The sequence below is a fragment of the Nomascus leucogenys genome, chromosome 20, assembly GCF_006542625.1.
Source record: "Nomascus leucogenys isolate Asia chromosome 20, Asia_NLE_v1, whole genome shotgun sequence".
Taxonomy (NCBI): Eukaryota; Metazoa; Chordata; class Mammalia; order Primates; family Hylobatidae; genus Nomascus; species Nomascus leucogenys.
In genome coordinates this window covers 60,368,393-60,392,277 of record NC_044400.1, presented here as the reverse complement: position 1 = coordinate 60,392,277, position 23,885 = coordinate 60,368,393, and the positions used below count along the sequence as shown (strand labels likewise).

The window sequence follows — 23,885 nt, the reverse complement described above, 5'->3', positions numbered from 1 at the left end:
GCTTCTTTTAAGTGAAAAGGTGAAAGTTCTCAGCTTAAGGAAAAAAAAAATCATATGCTGAGGTTGCTAAGATCTGCAATAAGAACCAATCTTCTATCCATGAAATTGTCAAGAAGGAAAGAGAAATCTGTGCTAGTTTTGCTGCTGCACCTCAAACTACAAAAGCACAGCCACAGTGCATAAGTGCTCAGTGAAGATGGAAAAGGCATTACATTCGTAGGTAGAAGACATGAAGAGAAATGGGCTCTGATTGATGGCAACCGACAGCTGCACTAACCCAGGTTTCAGGCATCCACTGGTGGTCTTGGGAAGTATCCCCCAGATAAGGAAGGACTGCTGTCTTTGTGATTCCAACGTCCTCTGCTAGTTCTGCTGTTTGACCTACTAATCCTTAAATTCTCTGAGACTCCTTTTTTCCTCCTGATCCCCTTTCCCTGAATCCACTCTTTTCTTAACGCCCAGAAGAGGAAGCAGGCCAACCTCTGGGGCAGGCCAAGGGGAGCCTGAGTCTCTCCTCATTCCTTGTAGACTGACACACTGAGAGCCCCGGGCAATGTACAAAGCTTTTCCAGGGTAATGCATGGCTTCGTGAGCCCTCCTTTTCCCAGAGGGCTCCTCTAACTTTGTTAATATTTAAGAACTGTAATTTTTAAGGAAGGGGAGGGTATCCAGTAGGTTTCCCTTTTCACATCTCTCATCTGGTTTGGCTTGGAAGTTTGTGTTAGTTTGGGAGCCTGAGAAATTCCTGGGCACTGGACAGAGATAGCAGGAGGTAATCGACCACACAGGCCCCCCATCACAGGATGTCCATGTTGGCACAAGAATGCTGCCCCCTGCCCCATGTGAGAGCTAAGCTGCTTGGAAGCCAGGGTGGCAACAAATCTTTCAGGAGGCTGTTTGGAAATGCTTTATGGCCCATAGGGTTACAAGGCTCTAGCTGAACAAATGGAAAAATTAGTCTACCCTAAAATATCCAAGGCAAGTAATTTCCTATCACCTTGTTTTTCAAATGTACTTAACATCTAGAATCTGGGCTTCCCAAAATATAGATAAGGGTCATCAGTTAAAATGGCAACTCAGAGATAAAAATCTTCCACTTTAACAGTCACTCATAAAATGACGCCAGCAGCCCTGCTGTTTGGCCTCAGAGTTAGGCATCCAAAAACAACAATTATTAAGTATTCTTGAATTTAACAGACTTGAACCAGCCAATGAGCAGGACACTTATCCTTTGTCCCCCAAGGCTCAGCAACTGACCCTTTGCTGTCTCCACAGAAGCTTCATAAAGACACGTATCTGGGGTTAGTTCCCCCTCTGTTGGGACAGTTTGCTTTTCTGGTTCCTTTCTCCAAATTTCTAAACTACTTCTTACTCCACAAAGTACTGATGACAACCAGATGGCAGTTGGTCTGTTTATTTCTTGCATGCATTTTTTCTTTTTCTCTTCCTCTTCCTTGAATCATTTTGCTCTTCTTTTTGTTCCCTTTATTCTTTCATTTCATTCATTTATTTATTCTATTCCATTCCTTCAATAGAGATTATATAATACCTACCTATCAAGAACTAAGAATGCTAATTTATAGGATACAGATGGAAATTCGGCCCTCAAAGAGCTTCCCCTTGGGGCTGGCGGTGCCATTCAAGTGTGAGCAGAGGGGCAGAGCAGGACATTGCAGGCTGCATGGGACTGACACCTAAGAGCTGGAGAAGGCTACATTTGACCTATGACCTGAGAGGAGCAGAAGCTTGCAGGGGAAGTAAAGGGGAAAAGTATTCCAGATTGAGCAAACAGCAGGTGCAAAGGTCCTGTGGCCACAGGCAGTGTAGCCCAGCAAAGGGGCTGAAATTAGTGCTCTAGGGCTCAAGTATGAGGTGACCAGGAGCAAGGATGTGGCTGTAGAAATCAGTAGGGGTCAGATCATGGGGACCTAGCACACCGTGATCATGGAGGCCTGGTGCACCAGTAGGTAGAACTGAATGCAGACAATGATGGAAGAGTTGGAGTAGAAAGTGCCATAATTAATGTAAAAAAAAAAAAATTGAAGGTTTAACTCATTCTCTACCACACAGTCACAGTTACCTGGGAACAGGGGCTTCTGAGGTTCTCAAGAAAGGCTGGTGTCATTATGGAATGAGTAATCTGGCCTCCAGGTGGGGGTTGAGGGAAGGATGATCATGACTCACATGAGCCTGAAAATAAACCAGCCCTGCAACTTTAGAGGCAAATGAGAATAAATGGAATCTCTGGGGCTCACTGCAGTTAGACTTCTTTTTTTTTTTTTGAGGGAGAGACGCCAGATACTGAAATGGGGAGGTTTGCTGAACAATAGAACATCTTCCCCTGCCCCTTTTGGCAGGTAAATTTCTTTACAGGCCATGAATAGGAGTCACTAAATTCTAAACCTAAGGTGAGAAGACAAAGTTTGATAAATGTGCCCAGGTACTGGAATAAAGACTCAGAGAGCATGCAGATCACAAAGTTCAGACTGTGACCACCTGTGCTCAGCGTTACACACATAAACACGCTCTCTCACACACATTAACACACTCACACACATGCCCTCCTTTTCTTTTCTTTCTTTTTGAAAGAGATGGAGTCTCATTCTGTCATCCATGCTAGAGTGCATTGGCATGATCACGGTTCTCTGCAGCCTCAACCTCCTGGGCTCAAACAATCCTCTGGCCTCAGCCTCCTGAGTAGCTGGGACTACAAGCGTGTGCCACCACGCCTGGCTGCTCTCTCTGTTTCCGTGAACTGTCAGTTGCAAATGTCAATTCCTAAAATTCTCATACCTAAAAGGCAAAAGAACTGAAAATGACCAAAAGATGAGACAGGAGCATATTTAAGAAAGTTGAGGGGAGGAGCAGCTAAGGAAAAAAAAAATGAAATAAAATGGAAAAAATACGTTATCTGTCAGTCAAGAAGAGTCACAGATCCAAAAGTCACATCTTAAATATGTTTCAGTATTTCATGGGTTTATAAACTCCTCTAGTATTTTCATGGGCTTAAAGAAAACTATTGCATACATTTTCTTTCATTCTCTAGAAAATCTGGCCCTGCTGCTGTCACTTGAGGAAGTGAGTAAGAAGGTCTGTCTTTTCATTATTGACTAAACACCTAGGTTACAGAGCTTAAATCCTTTTAATGATGCATAAAACCACACGAGGGGCCGGATTAGCTTGTCCAGTGTTTATTAGAGCCTTTCCTGGACATTCTTTCCCACCCTCTATTTCATGACCAGGAATAGTAAAGCCTAAGTTTTCAAATTTATGTTAAATCTGAGAGGTTAAAAAAAATTTAAGGCCAGTTAAGTGGAGAAGAAGCTGTGTAAAGAAGGCTTACTAGATGTATATATGCCCTCAAGTCAGGACTCTCAAGCCAGCAGTATGCAGCATCCTGTCTGAAATCTTGTTATGGAAGAGCTCTCTGGATGACCCAGGCAATTCTACGCACTTTTTTAAAAGAGTGAGCATTGTCCAAAATGGCTCCTTCTAATAACCAACAACTCCCAGCAATGATGACAGTCACCATCATTTGTCAAGCAATTTGGTAACATCTAAAAACATTTCCCCAAGAACTGCTCCCCTCCAACACACCACACACACACACACACACACACACACACACACACACACACACACACACTATAGTTTTCTTGAGTCCACTTTCAAAGCCATCTCTGTAGCAAAAGCCACCTCTGGCAAGGAGTTGGAAATGAATCAATCTTGGCAAAACGGGAAATGATTTGGGGGGACAGAATTAAACTTGGGTAGTTTTTCTTGCCTTTCTCAATTGTACTTTTGTTCATAGCTTCAGCTGAGAGAGAGAGTGCACACATTTAGTTGGGAGTTTATGAGTTCATATTTTATAATTAATGTTGCCAACAGGGGAGTTTGATTAATACCAAGCAGTGGATTTTGAGCAATGTTCCATACAAATTGCCAAATTTAGCAATAAAATAAATTGGTTATGCGAACATAATTAGTAGGATGACTACTTAAAATTCAAAACCGAATGTGAATAATTCCAAATCATCTGAGCCACAAATCCATTATTTGTATATAAGGGGGAAAGAATAACATTTGGGTTTTATTTTGCCCTCAACTGCAGTGTTATTCACCACCAAGTTGAACATAATGAAACTTCCACAATGGACTATGGCAATATTTTAGAGCCACTGAGAAACACACATATACATGCATGCACACACACAAAGGGAATGTAAAAAGGTAAGATACGCTAAACTGTGAATTTTCATTATAAATTTAAAAATCTGTAATAAACTTTTCAACAAATGCTGCATTACGTTTTTCCGATGTGCAATATATAAAACCAAATGCACAATTTTGCAGCAGAGCTTTTTCCCTGTAAATACAGTACCTTGTTGTCACCCTGGACTTCTCCAAGCCTTTGCTGAAGTTCTTTAATTTCTTCTCCCAGATGTTTGTTTCGGTCCTGAGAATCTCTCAATAGTTGTGCAAGATTAGCCTAGAAATATCAACACATTATGAAATACAATCAGAAATGGAGGAGTGGATAAACGCAGGGCTTCATTGGGCTTGTGGATGCTGGCGTCCAACCCCAGCTGAACCACACAAAGCCTGTCATAGTAAACACATATATGAATGCAGCCAGTGTGTGAATCACACCACTACAATGGCATGCAGGAAAATGAAGTTGGCCATGAACCTCAATTTGGGGATATTCTTTGTTTCCAGAATGGCTCACAGAGGGTACTTGCACAAGCAGTGGAAGAGTCAGTCTTATTTGCCTTTAAAAAAAAATTGTGAGGCTGAGGCAGGAGAATTGCTTGAGCCCAGGAGGCAGAGGTTGCAGTGAGCTGAGATTGTGCCACTGCACTCCAGCCTGGGTGACAGAGCAAGACTCCATCTCAAAAAAAAAAAGAGAGAGAGAGAGAGTTTATCACTAAAAATCTGGAAAAAGGACATAGAGTTCAACTGTAAAATTTGGGCCAGGCCAACAATATAGAAAAAATTTCATTTTCTTGTTTGGATAGCTTTTTATTCTTCAAATATATGTTGTCTCATGAGCTTTCGTGTGTGATCTCAATGCCTAGAATTTTGATTGCAATTCTAGGGGGCGGCCAGAGAAGAGGTCAGTGACGAGCAACAATCTCTGAAATCAGGATCCAGAAGAAATGCAACAGTTTCCTGGGCTGGTTTTCCCCTTCTTTATTTCCTTATTCTACCTCACATAGTACTAAATAGCCAGGATAATCACCCTCCATTCCCATCTTCATGACATCATCCTTTCCTTAAGATTTGCCTCCTGTTGGGATCCAGGTCCCTCTGGTCTTCATGGCCAGTCCATCAGCCAGCCTCCCCTTTCGGTGTGGCTCCATCTCACAGCCTCATCGTCCCTTTCCCCAGAGCATACAGACATCTTTTGCCATATCCTCACCCCTTTCCCACATTTCCTGAACCTGGGATTCCTGGCTGCCCATCTAGCTACCTATTCCAGCCTTTTACTCACATTCCTCCTCACTCACATGGCTTCTTGTTCTCCTGTACTATTCCTACTTTGCTAATGGACTTGCCCTAATTCTCACCTGACTTATCATATTCTTATTGAACCTTAGCAGAAAGAGACTACAAGCTACTGAAAGGCAGAGATTCTGCTTTCTGCTTCTTCCACTTCTATGTGCATTGTTCCAGACAGTGCTCAGGTACCGACGAGTGTTTTAAAAGCTCATGATGAATAAATGAAGGAAGAAAGGAAGGAAGGAAGCAAGTAAGCAATCTGAACAGTCCTCCTGGAAGGGGGAATCATTCAAGGAGAGTCAAACAAGGGATATTACAGATGATCTTAATATGAAAGAATCCCTTCCTGCTACAGCTGAAGAAACCCAAATCCACAGAGGTTAGGGAACTAGCCCGACTGGAATGGCTACATTTCCAAAGACTTCAATGCTAATACTTTGGGGAATATGTAACTATGGCGGGTACTAAAAAGAGAATTAAAGAGAAAAGAAGATAACGATTACATGTTGGCTGACCTCCCATATCCCATTTGTTGGGATATCCTGTTGTCTTACCTACTAGGTCTCCCTACCTCATGCTCACTTCCCTGTGGTCCCCACACAGAACAGGCACGATCCTATCTCAGTGCCAGGGCCCTATTCTCTCTGTTTGGAATGCTGTCCCTCCAGAGAGCCTCTTGGTTCACTTCCTCACCTCCTTCAGTCTTGCTCAAAGGTCACCGTCTCAACAGGGTCCATCTTGACTGATTGATTCAATACTGAAACCTTCCTCTATGCTACCTTATCTTTTTTCTGGAGCACTTGCCATCTGTTAATATACCATATCATTTACTTCATGGTTCATTGCTTACTGTTGACTCCTTGTCTCCCTCTCCTTACTAAAACATAAGTTCCATGAAGGGCAAGGAACTTCGTTGTCTCTACTGACCTCTCCCAAGCACCTAGTAGATGCTCCATAACTGTTTTTAAAATAAGAGGCAATAAGCTGAGTGTGGAGGTTGTGCTCTCACAGGGAGAGATCAGGAATAATAAGAGCGTGTACCAAGACTGAAACCAATGCCTGGCATGGAGACTTGCATAGAAAATCATTCATCCCCAGCTGGCTGCCGTGGCTTACGCCTGTAATCCCAGCCCTTCGGGAGGCCAAAGCGGGCGGATCCCCTGAGGTCAGGAGTTCAAGACCAGCCTAGCCAACATGGTGAAACTCTGTCTCTACTAAAAAATACAGAAATTAGCCAGGCGTAGTGGCGCATGCCTGTAGTCCCAGCTACAGTGCAGGCTGAGGCGGGAGAATCCCTTGAACCCGGATGGTGGAGGTTGCAGTGAGCTGAGATTGTGCCACTGAACTCTAGCATGGGCAACAGAGAGAGACTTTGTCTCAAAAAAAAAAAAAGAAAAAGAAAAACATTCATCCCCACTGGCTGGATTTAATCAAGCCCTGATCTCCACTCACTTATTTGAGAACATTACTCAGTAACTCCATCGAATTTTTCAGCCCCCTATTTGCAAAGCTCCCATCTTGTAATATGTGAGTTCTAATTTTCCCAGATTTCTGTTCTCCTAAGACAAAAATTTAGTGATGGATGAGGAAAATGAAAATCTATTTTGTAGGTAGGAAAGCAAAGAAACAAGAGACATTGTGAACAAATGACTGTCTTTGGAAATTTCCCTGAATGGGAGGAATCAGAGAGACGAGGTTGCATTCTGATCATGCCACTTCCTGGGCTGGGTGACCTGGCAGGAGTTTCTTAATCTCTTGGGTCTCCCATCTGTAAGATGGAGCTAGCAACACATAGTTATTTGATCTTTAAATAATGAACAAAGAACGCCTACCACAGTGCCTGGCATCCTGTGTGGGCTCATTAAAGGCGGGTTACCTCCCTCAACTATGCCCACTCCGTGGCTCCTACTCCAACGCTCAGTGAACAGAGTGTAGATGCAGCGAAGGCCTCCTTGGACACAGCTGACTCCTTTGCAATCCTGCCCCTTTATTGTTGATTATTCGTTCATTTATTTATCTGACAAATATTTATTGGGCACCTGGCATCTGCCTGGCACTGTTTTAGACCTGGAGATACAGCAGCAAACAATACAGACAAAACCCTTGCCCTTGGAAACTGACATTGAATGGGTGACATTACATTAACTACATTATATTACAATAGAATATATAATGAATCCGTGTGCTAGATGATAATATGCTGCAGAGAAAAATAAAGCAGGCAAAGGGAACAGAATGTGTTGGAAGAAAGGGCCACAGAAGGTTTCACTGAGAAGGTCACATTTAAATCAAGACTTGAAAAAGGAGAGAGAGAGAGCCTTGTAGATATCTTGGAGAAAAAGTCCCAGACAGGGGAAAAGGCAAACAGGCTTCCCTCTCTCCCTCTCCCCATCACATCTCAAAACTTCCATTTGAAAGCACAGCTCAAGGCCACAAGAGCAGGCTGACCACAAGGACTACAGCAAAGTCGAGAGATGACTCAATTCTTGATTTTCTTTTCCTGGATCCCCCTCTCCATCCACAGCTCTCCTTCCTTAGCTCAAGGTGTCACATGTGGGTGGCCTCTGCCTTTCCTCCATGGAACTCCAGAACATTCCCCAGACATTAGCTCATTGATCCTTTTCCCTGGCAGCAAACATAATCCCTCCCTACCAGATGGAGGGCCAGGCCACTGGGCAGCAGTGACTGTCCCTGGGGAGCAGCGGGAGGAGCAGCCCAGCGCTTGCTCAGTCTGGGAGCTGGCTGCCAACTGCACATTCAGGTGAATCTCAGCATCCCCATCTGGAGGAGATGCAGCAAAATTCACCTAAACCTTCATTTAGCAGAAGAGAGGTCCAAAGAAATGTCTGTAAGGGCAACAGTGAAAATGTAAAAAAAGACAAGGGAAAAAAATCTCCAACCTCCCTAAGCTTCCCTTTTTAAATCAATATTTCTTTAGTCTCTGGGGGGCGGGAAGACCCTGACATTCACTGACCAATGTAACTGCAGTGTCTACATTGGTAGCTACTGTATTGGTAAATCAGTACAACTCAATCTATTGGTGGGAAAAGAGTTCTCTTCTTCCAATCCATAATAGATCAATACTTTTTAAAAATCTAATAAAAATGAGTTACTAGGCAGATAAATTTAAGAAGACAAGAAGATAAAACCCCAAGTGTGTATCATTAGATTCAACACACATAAAACCATGCTGTCAAATTGCTATAAAAGTTTCTGAACACTTACTCTCAATTTCTTTATGTATCTTGTCATGGACCAGAAACAACTAGGTTGCAGCCTGGCCCTGGTCCTTGGGCCTCACTTTAAAAAGCATTGAGCTCAAATGGTTTTCCTAGGGATATGGAAACTAGAGTAAAGAAGACACTCAGTATAAAAATCAGTCAATAATTCCAGTGATGGCCAGGACAGAGGGCAGGGCTGCTTTAGGAAACAGTTATTTAGAGACCCAGTGATGTGATTATTGAAAATTACTTACTCTAGAGCCTGGCTGAAAAGAAATCTACTAAGAGCCAGGCATTTCTACATTAGCTGCAAAACAATGGTTTATTAAAATCGCAATCCTCCAAGTGAGTTCACTGTAAATCTACCCCAGCTTTAAGCTTGACCCCTGGAGTACAGTGGGGTGGGGGTGGCACCACTGCTTCAAAGCAGGTGACTACAATTTTCTTTTACCTTTAACAGGCTAGATTCCTTGTCAACATACAATTCTTTTCTATTCAGTCCCTCCACCTCCTCAACTCCAAAACAATAACTTTGAAAACTAGAAAATGACTATTCTGATATGGTGCCTCATTCCTTGACATATACCTTAAAGAACAACAACAAAAAGAAACTAGTACATTTCAAAGTGCTCAAAATAGAGGAGAAAAGTTCACACGATTCTTTTGACCAAAAGTAACACCCATGACTCACACACGTTCACTATAACAATCCATCAAGCTGACACACGGTGCCTGCTTATAATTTATCAGCTATGCAGAGCGCTTTGTCTCCCTGTTACTGAGAAGGACTCTGTGACCATCAGTTTAGAATAACAGCACTATGCAAAGGAAATGTCAGGGAAAAGTGGCAGCCTGCCTAAGACTGGGTTTCACAGGGAAGGAAAACAAAACCAAGAGATTCTTTCCTCTAAATCTCTGGGGGCAGGAGGCAGCATAAATAGCAAAACATAAAAAGTTTTAAAAAGAAGCCTCTTTTAAATATTCAGATCAAGCGAGAGCCGACATTAAAGGTTGACATTTTTGCTCTGATAATAGTGGAATGTTGAATATAGTGGGATACGTGATAGAATCCATGTATTGAAGTCACTCTTTCTAGCTAGGAGTTTATTAAAATTGTGATGGGAAAGGGAGGGAAGAGAGATTTGATGAAAACATAGCAGAGAGATTCAAGGCCGAAAGGATATGACAGCTTTCCATTCTGAAACACCTTCCTTTGTCAAGGAACAACTCAATCCCCAATTATAAATGATGCCTGCAGAAGCAATTCACCAAAGCCAGCCCCGGGTGTGGGAACTGGGAGGCCCTGGAAATTCTCTCTGGACAGGGATGATGACTACAAATACTGACAGTTGTTGTGAAGGCAAAGACCAGGAAATTGATAGAGCTGTCGGATCTCACCCCCAACCTCTTCCCAACTGTTTGCAGGAATCCTCACCAAGGTAGGTTAGCCACATGGGAGAAGGCAGCTATCTTGCAGCATTTCTTTAAGCCCTGCTGCACCCTGAACTCTAGCTCTTGCCTCTACCACCGTTCCAATTCCCCTATAAATGCTGCAAAATATGTCAGAATGGTTTACACACTACAGATGCAACATGCTTTTTAAACTTCTAAGAACCAATGGGAGATTTTAAAATACAGACAATCCCTGATTTAATGATGCTTTGACTTATGATCTTTCAACTTTACAATGGTGTGAAAGAGGCATACAGTAGAAACTGTAGTTTGAGTATATAGCCATTCTGTTTTTTGGTTTCAGTATAGTATGGAATAAATTACACTTTAGAAAATAGGTCTTATGTTAGATGATTTTGCCCAACCTTACACTAATATAAGTGTTCTGAGCATATTTGAGGTAGGCTAGGCTAAGCTAAGCTATGATGTAGGTTGGATGTACTAAACGCGTTTTCAACTTCTAATGTTTTCAATTTACGATCGGTTTATCAGAATGTAACCCCCTTGAGCATCCCTTTATGATTAAAACCCTCAGCAAAATCTGCATGGAAGGGACATACCTTAAGGTAATAAAAGCTATCTATAACAAACCCACAGCCAACATTATGCTGAACAGGGAAAAGTTGAAAGCATTCCCCCTGAGAACTGCAACAAGACAAAGATACTCACTTTCACCACTTCTATTTAACATAGTACTGGAAGTCCTAGCCAGAGCAATCAGACAAGAGAAAGAAATAAAGGGCATCCAAATCGGTAAGGAGGAAGTCAAACTGCTGCTGTTTGCTGATGATATGATCATATACTTAGAAAACCCTAAAAACTCCTCCAAAAAGCTCCTATATCTTATACATGAATTCAGTAAAGTTTCAGGATACAAAATCAATGTTCACAAATCAGTAGCACTGCTATATACCAACAGCGGTCAAGCTGAGAATCAAATCAAGAACTCAACCCTTTTACAAACTGCAAAAAAACAAAGTACTTTGAAATATGCTGAACCAAGGAGATGAAATACCTCTACAAGGAAAACTACAAAGTACTACTGAAAGAAATCAAAGACAACACAACCAAACAGAAACACACCCCGTGCTTTTAGATAGGTAGAATCACTATTGTGAAAATGACCATACTGCCAAAAGCAATCTATAAATTCAACACAATTCCCATTGAAATACCATCATCATTCTTCACAGAACTAGAAAAGACAATCCTAACATTCATATGGAACCAAAAAAGAGCCCACATAGCCAAAGCAAAACTAAGCAAAAAGAACAACTCTGGAGGCATCACACTACCTGACTTCAAACTATACCATTAGGCCATAATCACCAAAACAGCATGGTACTGATACAAAAACAGCGACATAGATCAATGGAGCAGAATAGAAAAGCCAGAAATAAAGTCAAATACTTACAGCTAACTGATCTTCAACAAAGCAAACAAAAACATAAGGTAGGGAAAGGACACCCTATTCAACAAATTGTGCTGTGATAATTGGAAAGGCACACGTAGAGGAATGAAATTGGATCCTCATCTCTCACCTTATGCAAAAGCCAACTCAAGATGGATGAAGGACTTAAATCTAAGACCTGAAACCACAAAAATTCTACAAGATAGCATCAGAAAAACCCTTCTAGACATTGGCTTAGGCAAATACATCATGACCAGGAATACAAAAGCAACAAAAACAAAGATAAATAGATGGGACTTAATTAAACTAAAAAGCTTCTGCAGAGCAAAAGAAATTATCAGCAGAGTAAACAGACAACCCACAGAGTGGGAGAAAAATCTTTGCAAACTGTGCATCCAACAAAGGACTAATATCCAGAATCTACAAGGAACTCAAGCAAATCTGCAAGAAAAAAACAAATATTCCCACTAAAAAAGGGAGATAAGAACATGAAGAAACAATTCTCAAAAGAAGATATATAAATGGCCAACAAACCTATGAAAAAATGCTCAGCATCACTATTTACCAGGAAAATGCAAATCAAAATCACAATGCAATAACACCTTACTCCTGTAAGAATGGCCATAATTTAAAAATCAAAAAATAATAGATGTTGGCATGGATGTGGTAAAAAGGGAACACTCTAACACTGCTGGTGGGAATGTAAACTATTATAACCACTATGGAAAACAGTATGGAGATTCCTTAAAGATCTAAAAGAATATCTTCCATTTGATCCAGCAATCCCACTATTGGGTATCTACTCAGAGGAAAAGAAGTCATTATATGAAAAACACATTTGCACATGCATGTTTGTAGCAGCACAATTCACAATTGCAAAAATATGGAACTAGCCCAAATGCCCATCAATCAATGAGTGAATAAAGAAAATGTGGTACATATATACACCATGGAATACTGCTCAGCCATAAAAAGGAACAAAATAATGGCATTTTCAGCAATCTGGATGGAGTTGGAGACCATTATTCTAAATGAAGTAACTCAGGAATGAAAAAACAAACATTTTAAGTTCTCACTCATATGTGGGAGTTAAGCTATGAGGACACAACGGCATAAGAATGATACAATGGACTCTGGGGACTCAAAGGGAAGGGTGGGATGGGGGTGAAGAATAAAAGACTACATACTGGGTACAGTGTACACTGCTCAGGTGATGGGTGCACCAAAATCTCAGAAATCACCACTGAAGAACTTACGTAACCAAACACAACTTGTTCCCCCCAAACTACTGAAATTAAAAAAAAAAATGTAACCCCCTTGTAAGCTGAGGAGCATCCGTGTAATCATGGATCATATTTGGCAATGACCATGATGTTAAGGGAACCTATTTTCAATGATCAAATATTTGACAGTGGTCAAATTTGACAGCCCTAAATCTTTCAGATTTGGGAGAAAAGTTTCCATTCTATACCATTTCTCCCCCTGCTGTAAGAAATGAGAAGATGGACATGAAGGGAATCAGGATACACCACCCTAAATGATGCCACTTTGGCATCAGGAATCTTTTGAGCTGAAGGCAACTGAGAATCAACAAAGGCAGGAAGAAGAATTCTCTACACTCCCTTTTCTGTCTAAAAGCAGGCATGCATTTCCATTTGAGATGGTGTCACCCACTTCAGTACCAGGAAGAAGAGAGAGATTCCTATCACCAGAGACAGTCGGCACCAAGATGAATCTTGATAGATAATAATGTTTTGTGATGCTAACTGTCTCAAAATGAAGTCACTGATGACAAGTGACAGTGAAACTGTTGACCCCTCAAAGTGATAAACATATGCATAATGGTCTGAGGTGATAATACCTGCTGTGGCTAGGCACCCTGAAAGCTGACGAGAAACTGAAGTCACATGGCAGCTGAGATAGTGAGCGTGCACACTCCGTGGAGGGCCATAAAAACAGCAAAGCAACTGACCATGGAGAAGCATCTGTAGAACTTCTGTCTGTGGTAACTTTGAGGCCGCCTCTGGATACCAGCCGTGGCCGCCAGAAGTTCTGCCCAAAAAGAGCAGTTAACCCCCTGCTGGTCAGCATTTTTAGAAAATTCTGGCCCTCTCTAGTTGTCTGTGGGTGTGTGGGTCTCCCCAGCTACTCACTGTGGTTTGTCCCCCTCTCTCTCATCACTGCCTATGCACTGAATATACTTACATAATTGCTGGTGTCTGAAAGCCTCACAATAAATCGTGAATTTGAAAACATTTAGTTGGCCACTGATTCATTGTGAAACCTCTTGGCCCCTGTTGGAGTTAACATAACTAGGCTGATTCAAACCTGATACAATATTCTTCATAAACAAACCTTACTAAAATAACTCTTATCTTTCATTATTTTCTTCCATATATTTCCTGGTTGCTTTCCCCCAATTCATCATCACTCAAAGCCCAAATCCCCTTTCCTTTGTTAAAATGGCATATAAGCCCCTGAGTCTAACTGCTTCCTGAGTTTTATTTTTTTCTGTGAATTCCCATTGCATGTAAAATGTTAATGAAATTGTATGCTTTTGTCTTTTGTCATTTAAGTTTGTAGGCCCCAGTCACTGAACCTAAGAGGAGAAAGGAAAACCTTTATTTCACCCACAGACAAAACAAAAAACAAAGTGATAAAAGTTTAAGAGAGGCTGGGGGCAGTGGCTCAGGCCTGTAATCCCAGCACTTTGGGAGGCTGAGGCGGGAGGATCACCTGAGGTCAGGAGTTCGAGACCAGCCTGACCAACATGGCAAAACCCCATCTCTATTAAAAATACAAAAATTAGCTGGGCATGGTGGTATGCACCTGTAGTCCCAGCTACTCAGGAGGCTGGGGCAGGAGAATTGCTTGAACCCAGAGGTGGAGCTTGCAGTGAGCTGAGATCACACCACTGCACTCCAGCCTGGGTGACAGAGCGAGACTTCATCTCAAAAAAACAAAACAAAACAAAAACAAAAAAGTTTAAGAAAAACCTTTTAATCTTGTGCTATTCCAGACACTAGAAATAGGAATCAAAGGGGTAGGCCACATGTTTTCACCTGTGTCCTTAAATATTTCAGACCAGTAGCCAGGAGAGGAAAAGGCCAATATTCCAGGAACAATCCTGCAAGTTGAAACTGCCTTTGCAAAATTATGACAGTAAGAGAAATCTGACATGGCTTCTAACCTCACAGGCTGGCTGTCTCCACTCACTCCCCAGTGTAGAAAGTAGAAAAGTTCCTCTTCAAAGCTCGTCTTGGTTTAAAAATAAAATGAATAAAATGAATAAAAATAAAAAAGACACTAGGAATAATAGCTCCTTACTCTAAAGCCTCCTATCAACTATTAGTTCTTAGACTTTAGCCCAGGCATGTCTGGACAGGCGCAGCCTAGTCTTAGCTCATAGCTTATGCCCCTTCCTTATTTGGAAATGTTCTTGCTTCCTTAAACCTTTCATAAGCAACTTCCTCTCTTTCTTTGTTCTTCCCTGCACTTACCTATTTAGGAAAGTTTTAGGCTATTAGCAAATCAGGTATCAGTTTAAGACTGTGAGGTTCAGCTCCAGCCAATGGATGCAGGACACAGCAGTAAGGACGACCCAAATGCACAAGGGATAATTATGTCTGCTTTTCCTTTGTTCAGGTGTCCTCTCACCATTGTTCCATCTGCAATTGAGCATCCTTTCTGCAGAAAGTAAAGAGTGCCTTGCTGAGAGATCTTTTGTCTCGGTGCTGACTTTTCTTCATGGGACCAATTATCTATTTCTAACAATTTTGGTATTTATAACACCCGGTGTGGGCCAGGCTAACTTTGGGAGAAATTTAGTTTACAGTTCAAATAACAGCCCTTCTCAAAAACTAAACTGCTCTTGTAAAACTAATGAAAATCCACCAAGTTGGAAGGAAGAGAGGGGCCTGAATTCTACTGAAAGGTAGGTATCGTTAAATAATCACCAGCCATTATTCCAGAGATCACAAGATTTGCAGTTTCCCTAATTATTCCTGCTAATAATGCCACTATTGTAGAACCCAAGATTGGCCTTTTGAGATGTCTTCCTAGGTTTTTGCATTTCTGACAACTGGATAACCTCACTGGGACTAGCCAACTGGTCCTGTGACCCTCACCCAGGAACCAACTCAGCCCAAGAAGACGGCTTCAACTCCCTGTGATTTCATCTCAGATCTAACAGCACTCCCTACTCCCTGGCCTGCTACCTGCCAAATTATCCTTGAAAACCCCTAGTCTTCAAATTTTCAAGGAGACTGATTTGAGTGATAAAAAAACTCTGGTCTCCGGTTCAGCTGGCCCTGCATGAATTAAACTCTTTCTCTATTGCAATTTCCTTGTCTTGATAAATTGGCTTTATCTAGGCAGTGGGCAAAATGAACCCATTGGGCAGTTACAAAGTCATCCCAAATCTTCAGAATTTACTAAATACAGTTGATCCTCGAACAACATAGGCTTGAACCACACAGATCCACTTATGTGTGAATTTGTTTCAACCAAATGCAGATCAAAAATACAGTATTCACAGAATGTAAAACCCATGGATATGGAGGCCCAACTTCTTGTATTCACAGGTTCTGCAGGGCTGACTGGGGAACTTGAGTATGTGAGAATTTTGGTGTACAAGGGGTTCCTGGAACCAATCCCCTTTGTATACTGAGGAATGACTGTATATGTAACCTCACATGGAAAAGTTATTCTACACCATAATATAAAAATGATGTATTCCAGAAAGTGTGGTAACATACCTCTCAATCTGAAGACATACAAATCAGAACTGGAACTCAAAAATTAGAAGAAAACAAGAGAGAGACAGACAGGCAGACAGACATGCAAGCCCTTGACCTAGGCACTTTCTCAAGAAAAGTAAGGAAAAAGAGAATGAGAAAAAGAGACCAGATTTTTACATGTATTAAAAAGTTTGATACTCTGGGACCCTTAAATCCATACCTTCAATATGGGAAAGTACTAGATTAAGCAAGAATACATTTAAAAAAATGTTTGATGAAACATCAAGGGTTCTTGAGAGGTGTGATTGACGGCAAATTTAATTGCAATTTCTACTCTGCTGCCTTGGTCCGATGGTGACTCCTGTGTTAATAGTAATAGAGTGAAACTTGCTTTGCTTAGCAAGGGCCCCCTATTCACAGCAACTGCCAAAGTGATGACCTTTGCTACAGCGACAGCTTTCTTAGTTAGAAAAAGAACCACCACCCGAGAGCTTATTCGTACATATTTTTTGGCTGTGCAAGGAGACCTTAGCAGCCTACTGCCACCTCGTAATCTCAAAACACACACTTGTGAATGAATGCATTTCCAGGCCCCACAGGCAAATGCTTTTGAATAGGCTTGGGAGGTTGCTATTTAAATAAATGTTTGCTTCATCTTGGCCATTATGATTCTGCATCTGCCACTTAGTGGCTCCATTAATAGCTCCCAAGTTCTTTAGACTCATTGAGCCTAAATTTCCTCATCTATAAATCAGGGGGTGCTTCCACCTTCCTTACAAAATGGTTTCAAGGATTGAAAGGGCTTATGGCAAGGTGCATTAGTCCTCACAATAAAGTTGCTCTTGTTATGATTTGGGAGTGCTCCTAGGGACAGGACCTGGGATTTCTTCCTAGTTTCCCTGGTGTAATGAAAAAATCGTACCATTCAAAGTGATATAAAAAGAAACATCTCAAAGCACTTGAGATCTTTGAAGGAAGTTTTAGGTTCTGAGCAACAAACCAGGAGGTATATACAAAGTCACTGTGATTTGCAGTCACAGGAGACTAAAATAAGCTTGACCAAGGAGACTTTTTTACGGAAATGAAAGGCTCCTTCCCATCCCACAAAGGGCCACTCTATGCTCTGATTTTTCCAGGGTTGTCATCTTGGCACATGTCACTGTCTAAATAAGCCATCACTTTTTAGAGGCGAGAAGGCAACAGCTTCCTCCTGGACCAAGAGAGATACCTTTCGTGGTATGTCTGCTTGAAATCAAAACAGGAAAAGACAAAGATCTTAAAGATGTGTTTGACTGTTTATTCAAGGAGTTTTCACCGGGAAAATGTACCTCTGTGACCCTGAAGAATCCCGTCTTATAAGAAAATTAACCCAAGATAATTTAAATGCCCCTTTGTCTGCTTTGCAGGAACTGCTTGTTTAGCAAAAGAAAAATATTTAAAGGGTCATTGGAGATCTTTTGGTGATCTCTCACTGCAGTGCAAAGGGGCGCTCTGTGTACACTTCTGCCTGAAGTCACAAGAAGAAATTTTCATTTCAAGATCCCACGAGAAGCTATTAGTGCAATCGCAGTTGTCTCAATTTCTTCACAGCTTCTTTAACGGAAGATTCGCCATTGGAAATTGGTTGTTTTAAAAAGGACTCTGAGTTCCAAAAGAAAGCCTCAACAACTATATTTGTAGAATTACAAGTGTAAAAGTTCTCATCTGTCCTTTAATGTGAAGATCCAAAAAGCAAAAAAAAAAAAATATATATATATATATATATATTTATATACACACATACACACACACATATATATTGGTTGCTACAGGAAAGAAGACTGGCTTAGCAGGTAAAAATTCCTAGCTCAATTTCTGGTTCTCTACCACTCCTAAGCAGAGAGCTTTGAACAAGACACTTATCTTTAGACTTCCAAAATTGGCTGGACTGAATGTTGACTACAGCTTTTCCCAGCTCAAACAGTCTAAGAATCGAATATAGAACAAAAAGCCTGAACTACAGCACCATACTACAAGCTAGAGGGGTCTGGAATCTAAGCCTCCTCCATTAACCTGCTATGTGTCCTTGGATAAGTCACAGGAAAAATTAAAAATATCCAATATTCATTGAGCACTCTCCAACTAACAGACAATGAGCATCACAAACACTGCCACATCAATTCCTCATAAGAGCTTTACAAACACATCTCAATATCATGTCCATTATGAACAGGAGGAAATTGAGTCTTTGAAAGGTGACACAGTTTGCCCAGTCAGCAAGTGGAAAGCTTAAACTCGAATCCATGCAATTAAATGCCAGAATCTAAGTTCTTTTTATTTATTGCTAACTGTGATGCTGCCCTGTGCCTTTATGAAAGACATACCTCCCAGTGTGACCTCAGAAGAATGCTGGGAGATTACATGCAGGCATGCATATATGCATGGTCTCTGAAAAATACAAAGTGTTTCAAAGACTAAGAATGTGTTATTGTTTTCTATCTATATTTGAGAAGAACCATCAATACATTTAGAGCAGCAGCTCTTAAATGTGGTCCATGGAACACCAAGGATCTATAGAATGGCTGCAGGTCTGTGACTCCATGAAATTGAATGCAAATTTTTTTGTGAGCATGTTCTAGAGCAAAGACCCCTGGCTTTCAACAGATTCTCAAAGGTATCACTGATTATAAGTATACAAGAGAATAAGAACCACTGGTTTAGAGAAATGGAACTGAAACAAGGAGAAAATCCAGCAAGGGATGATCATTGCAATCTTTCCTTCTGAGTCAAGAAACAAACAGGAGAAGAGCCCAGTAAGCTCAGATCACAGAAATTCAACCTTCTGGGTCAAGAAACGAAAGTCACAGCTTCAAGGCCAGTGGGCAATAATATGCTCATTGTGGCATCTTCTCCTTTTCCTATACATAAATCTCGTGACCTCCACGTCACATCTGTTAACTCCGTCTGTTAACTCGGCAGCTGGTTCTTGTTACAGTGCCTTCTGCTTATACAAGGTATGTTTGCTTTGCAGCTGGAAAGGTAAATACTTCCCCTTCTGTTCTGCCTTTGGCATAAATATTTAGCATAACACAGGAGACCCCAACTCAGGGTGTGTGCCTCAATCCCATTCCTGCCGGTGACACAGTTTAGAAACTAATTGTGCCTCTCCCTTTCCATACTTGCCCATGTAAACCAAAACTTTCTGCTTCTGGCTAAATGGAAAGTTTCATGACAACCACCCCCTAAAAATTTAATGCTGCGTTTTCCTCCCCATGCTGAACTATGAAGAGGACACCTTACCACCTACCCTAAAACCAATCACATGCTTAAATAAACTAACAGTAAATAAAAATGTAAAATATGTTAAAGCGGCAAGAGTCTTCTTTTTGCCAACTCCTAGAGTTATTTCTCCACTAGTTTACCCATTACTAAGTCAGAATTCCCTCCCTAATTTTGGACTGTATGTTTCTCTCCTTAGCACTGATTACCATTTAACAACCTATATATTTTAATTGTTTCATGTGTTGTCTGTTCGTAGCATCCCTAGTACAATAACTATATTATTGGTCCAAACCAAGACACCTTGGGGACTCAAAGAGGGCACTAACAGAAAAGATCCCAGGACAAGAGGTGTCAATGGAAATGGTCCTGGGTAAGATGAAGGGGTGGTCACTTTCGCTACAATGCAAGTTCCAAGCTCTGGGATCTGGGTCTGCCTTTTTTCACCCCGTGCCCGTCCTGTCCAAATACTTATGGACACACCCATGAGTGCTCACTGAGTCATGGTAGTTACCAGCATGAGCTCTGAGTGGACTGCAGAGGTTCAAAGCTCTGGCTCCATCACCAGTTAGTTACGTTATTGCCTTGGGTAGTTTCCTTGAGCTCTATATGCTTTAATTTTCTCCTTTATCAGATGGCAATAATGATAATAGTACCTACCGCACATGGCTATGTGAGAGTTAAATGAGGTCGTCTACAGCAAAATGTCCAGCACAGCAGCCGGCGCTTGGTAAGAGTGAGCACTCAATGACACCGGCTGCAATTGCTATGATCTGTCCTCCCGCGTCTGTTTTAAGAAGGCATGTAAGGCAGATGGCTGTGACACTGTCTACCTCCCACCCCTCTATATGGTGGGAGGAGCTGCCTTTCATCAGCAGCATGCCTGACCACGCCCATCTGACCCTGAAACAGGCCATTGGCCTGAGCCTGGAACTTGGGAGCAGCCTTTTTCTAGCGGCCAAAGGTGTAGGGGCTCTATCCCAGCTACAGCCGGCAGTCACGCTTCCACTTCTGAGGAGGAAGCAGGCGCAGAAAAGGACATGAGAGCTGAGGAGAGGCCTGGGCTCCCGGGCCCTGCTGTGGCTATTCCCAGGGCCCAGCTGCACTTCTGTCTCCCACGAGGGCTGCTCAACCAACTCTTCCCATAATCTATGAGCCGGAACCTGTCTTTGGAGCAAGCTACTTTGAGCGGCAACTGCAACCAAAAGGGTCCCAACAAGGGCAGTGTGTCCTGTTGACAGCCAAGAGCTGTGCTAGACAGAATCAACCTGCTAACACACAATTGTTTAAAAAAGAGATGACAAGGAGGAGCAGCAGGTGAGAAACATTGATGGATGCTCACCTTGTGCCGGGCACTGCACATTGATGGATGCTCACCTTGTGCCAGGCACTATGCTGAGGCCTCTCATTTGACCCTGACAGCCACACTATGCAGTTGGTACCATATTTATCCCCATTTTATGGATGAGAAAGTTGAGACTCAAGACACTCAAAGGAGCCTTCCCAAAGCCTCAGAATTAGTTTAGCAGACATCATTGCTAACTCCTAACAGCCCTTCCACCCCAAGTGATGAACCAAAGTCGATGAGTGTATAGCAGCCCCCTGGTGCGTGCTATCAGACCAGGAATGGGAGCAAGTCCTACACTGGCCCAGCCAGACTGGTGAGGAGGACTTATTTTCCATGGCTGCATTTTCTGCTTCTCCTGAGGGGAACCAGACACAGAAGGAAGCTGATACTAAATGTAAGAGGAAGCTGATGTGCTTAAGTCGGCAAAATGGTAGAGTTGTCAGGTAAAATACAGAATGTCCAGTTACATTTGAATTTTAGATTAACAATGAATAATAATTTAATATAAGCGTATCCCCAAAATCACATGGCACATACTTTTGTACTTAAAAAAGAATACAATTTTCTACATTCCTATCTGAAATTCAAATGTACCAGGTGCCCCGTATTTTTACTTGCTCAATTTGGCACAGTGGAGAGAATGAGTACATGACAACTTCATGAAGCCATAAACCATCAAGTACTTAAAGCTCACATTACCTCTGAACTTCTCACTATGTAAGGTAATTAATTCGTTTATTGTTCAAGCAGTTTAGAACTTCTGTCACTTGCACCCCAAAGCATCCTATCTTGTGTGGCAATCACTGGTTCCAACCCAGGCAGGAAGGCTGCAGAGCCCAAGCTCCCACCATTACACTCAGTCCTAAAGGGACAGAAACTTAATGCCATATGAAAAGCTACAAAGCCAATGTTTATGATGTTGAACTTACGTTTTTAGAGCTGTAAGAATGTAGCTTAACAGACTTACTGGGATTCATCAGATTCTCTTCAGTTGATATAAATTTTTTATTATAAAGTTGTGAAGTGTGAATTCCCCTAAAACTATAAAACTCCTTCATGAATACTAACAAACTCTAAAATAGCAGCAAAGGTGCTGCTTATAACCTCCGAAACCTCAAAACCCAAAACACCTGGCAATTCAGGATTAAGAACTCCAATTTTTAAACATTAAAGATAAATGTCTCCATCCTGGCTAACACGGTGAAAACCTGTCTCTACTAAAGATACAAAAAATTAGCTGGGCATGGTGGCGGGCGCCTGTAGTCCCAGCTACTGGGGCGGCTGAGGCAGGAGAATGGCGTGAACCCGGGAGGCAGAGCTTGCAGTGAGCTGAGATAGCGCCACCACACTCCAGCCTGAGCAATAGAGTGAGACTCCCTCAAAAAAAAAAAAAAAAAAAAGGATAAATTTCTACATTTTGTTTAGAAAAAAAAGTCAATGAGCATCACAGAAAAATGTGACTTTAGATCAAACCTGGAGCATTATAAAATAATCCTGTAAGATAGGAAGGGAGCGTATAAGTAAGCATGCTGAATGAATGAATGAATGAATGGGTAACCATAGGACTGAGTTGGTCTCTGAGGATAAATGTGTGTGTGTTGGGCAAACTGTTCACCAGCATAAAAAAGTCTCAAGGCAAGGACCCCACGGAATCAAGGAATTTACATGTGGTGCTGGTACACCATCAGTGAGCAGAAGCAGGATGCTGAGTTAGCCATGACAGCTGGGAAGAGAGCAAATCATTCCTGGGTTGCTATCTGCATCCACCCATTTCAAAGTCCTGCTCAGGCACAGAGGCTTCCCTATAACGGGAAACACACAGCATTAACATCAACATCATCTGGACTCCCTTCAAGTCCATAAAAAGCCGTCATTTAGGGCATGTCAGTACAGAACAACTATAAAGTTAAGGAAAGTTCTAACAAAGTTATATATGAAAATAGCTTGCTCTCTCATTCTCTCTCTCTCTCTCTCTCTCTCTCTCTCATAAATACATGTATAAGAGAGAGTGACTCGGTGGTTCCAACCCAGGCAGAAAGGCTGCAGAGCCCAAGCTCCCACCACCACACTCTCAGTCCTAAAGGGACAGAAACTTAATGCCATTTTAAATGCTACAAAGCCAATGTTTAGGTCATTGAACTTGTATTTTTAGAGCTGTAAGAATGCAGCTTAACAGACTTACTGGAATTCATCAGATTCTCCTTAGCCAATGCAAATTTTTTTATTATAAAGCCACAGAACGTATCTATCTATGAGAGAGAGACACCAAGTTAATCTAGAAATTTTAACAAAACCCCTATCAAAATACCAATAGGATTTGTGTGGGAAGGATCAGAGGAGACTTGATAAAATGTTTCTAGGTTTTATCTGAGAAAAGTATAAGAAACCTTTTACTTTTAAGGTTAAGGTATAACCTTAACATATAAGAAACCTCTGAAAAGGAAGAGCAAAGTGAAGAACGTTAGCCCAAAAAGATATTAGAAGTGTTATAAAGCAAAATAGTAAGAATAATGTGGTAGAACCACAGGACTTTTCAGGGAGCTCAAAGGAATGGAACAGAGAGTTAAGAAGCAGATCCACATATATATAAGGATTTGATGATAAAAATGTGCATGTAAAACCATTGGTTTGGTCAATAAACAGTGTTGGCCACCGTGCAGGAGAAAAGAAAGTAAAGGCATGTGAATTTTAATGGAAGATGCCTTTTAAGAGTGTGAAGTGGCAGAACCTAAACAGAACAGTATGCACCCACAGAATGGCATGCACCTGCCAAATATTATGTACCTACCAAATGGTGTACACCCACTAAACATTATGTACCCACAGAATGGCATTTACCCACCAAATGGTATCTATCACCCCCCGAATATTATGCACGCACAGAATGGTATGCACCCACCAAATGGTATGCACCCACAGAAGAGCATGCACCCATAGAATGACATGCACCCACT

The 23,885-nt window shown here is 41.6% G+C and overlaps 1 protein-coding gene across 3 annotated transcripts in view; it reads right to left on the bottom strand.

Annotated features, from left to right (window-relative positions):
* Positions 1–23,885, bottom strand: part of CCDC149 (coiled-coil domain containing 149) — a 107,245-nt gene that overhangs the window by 43,045 nt on the left and 40,315 nt on the right. For all 3 annotated transcript variants that reach the window (XM_030800966.1, XM_030800967.1, XM_030800968.1), the window contains exon 4: positions 4,382–4,489. In XM_030800966.1, the coding sequence (XP_030656826.1) occupies positions 4,382–4,489 (108 nt within the window). The remainder of the gene's footprint in view (positions 1–4,381; positions 4,490–23,885) is intronic.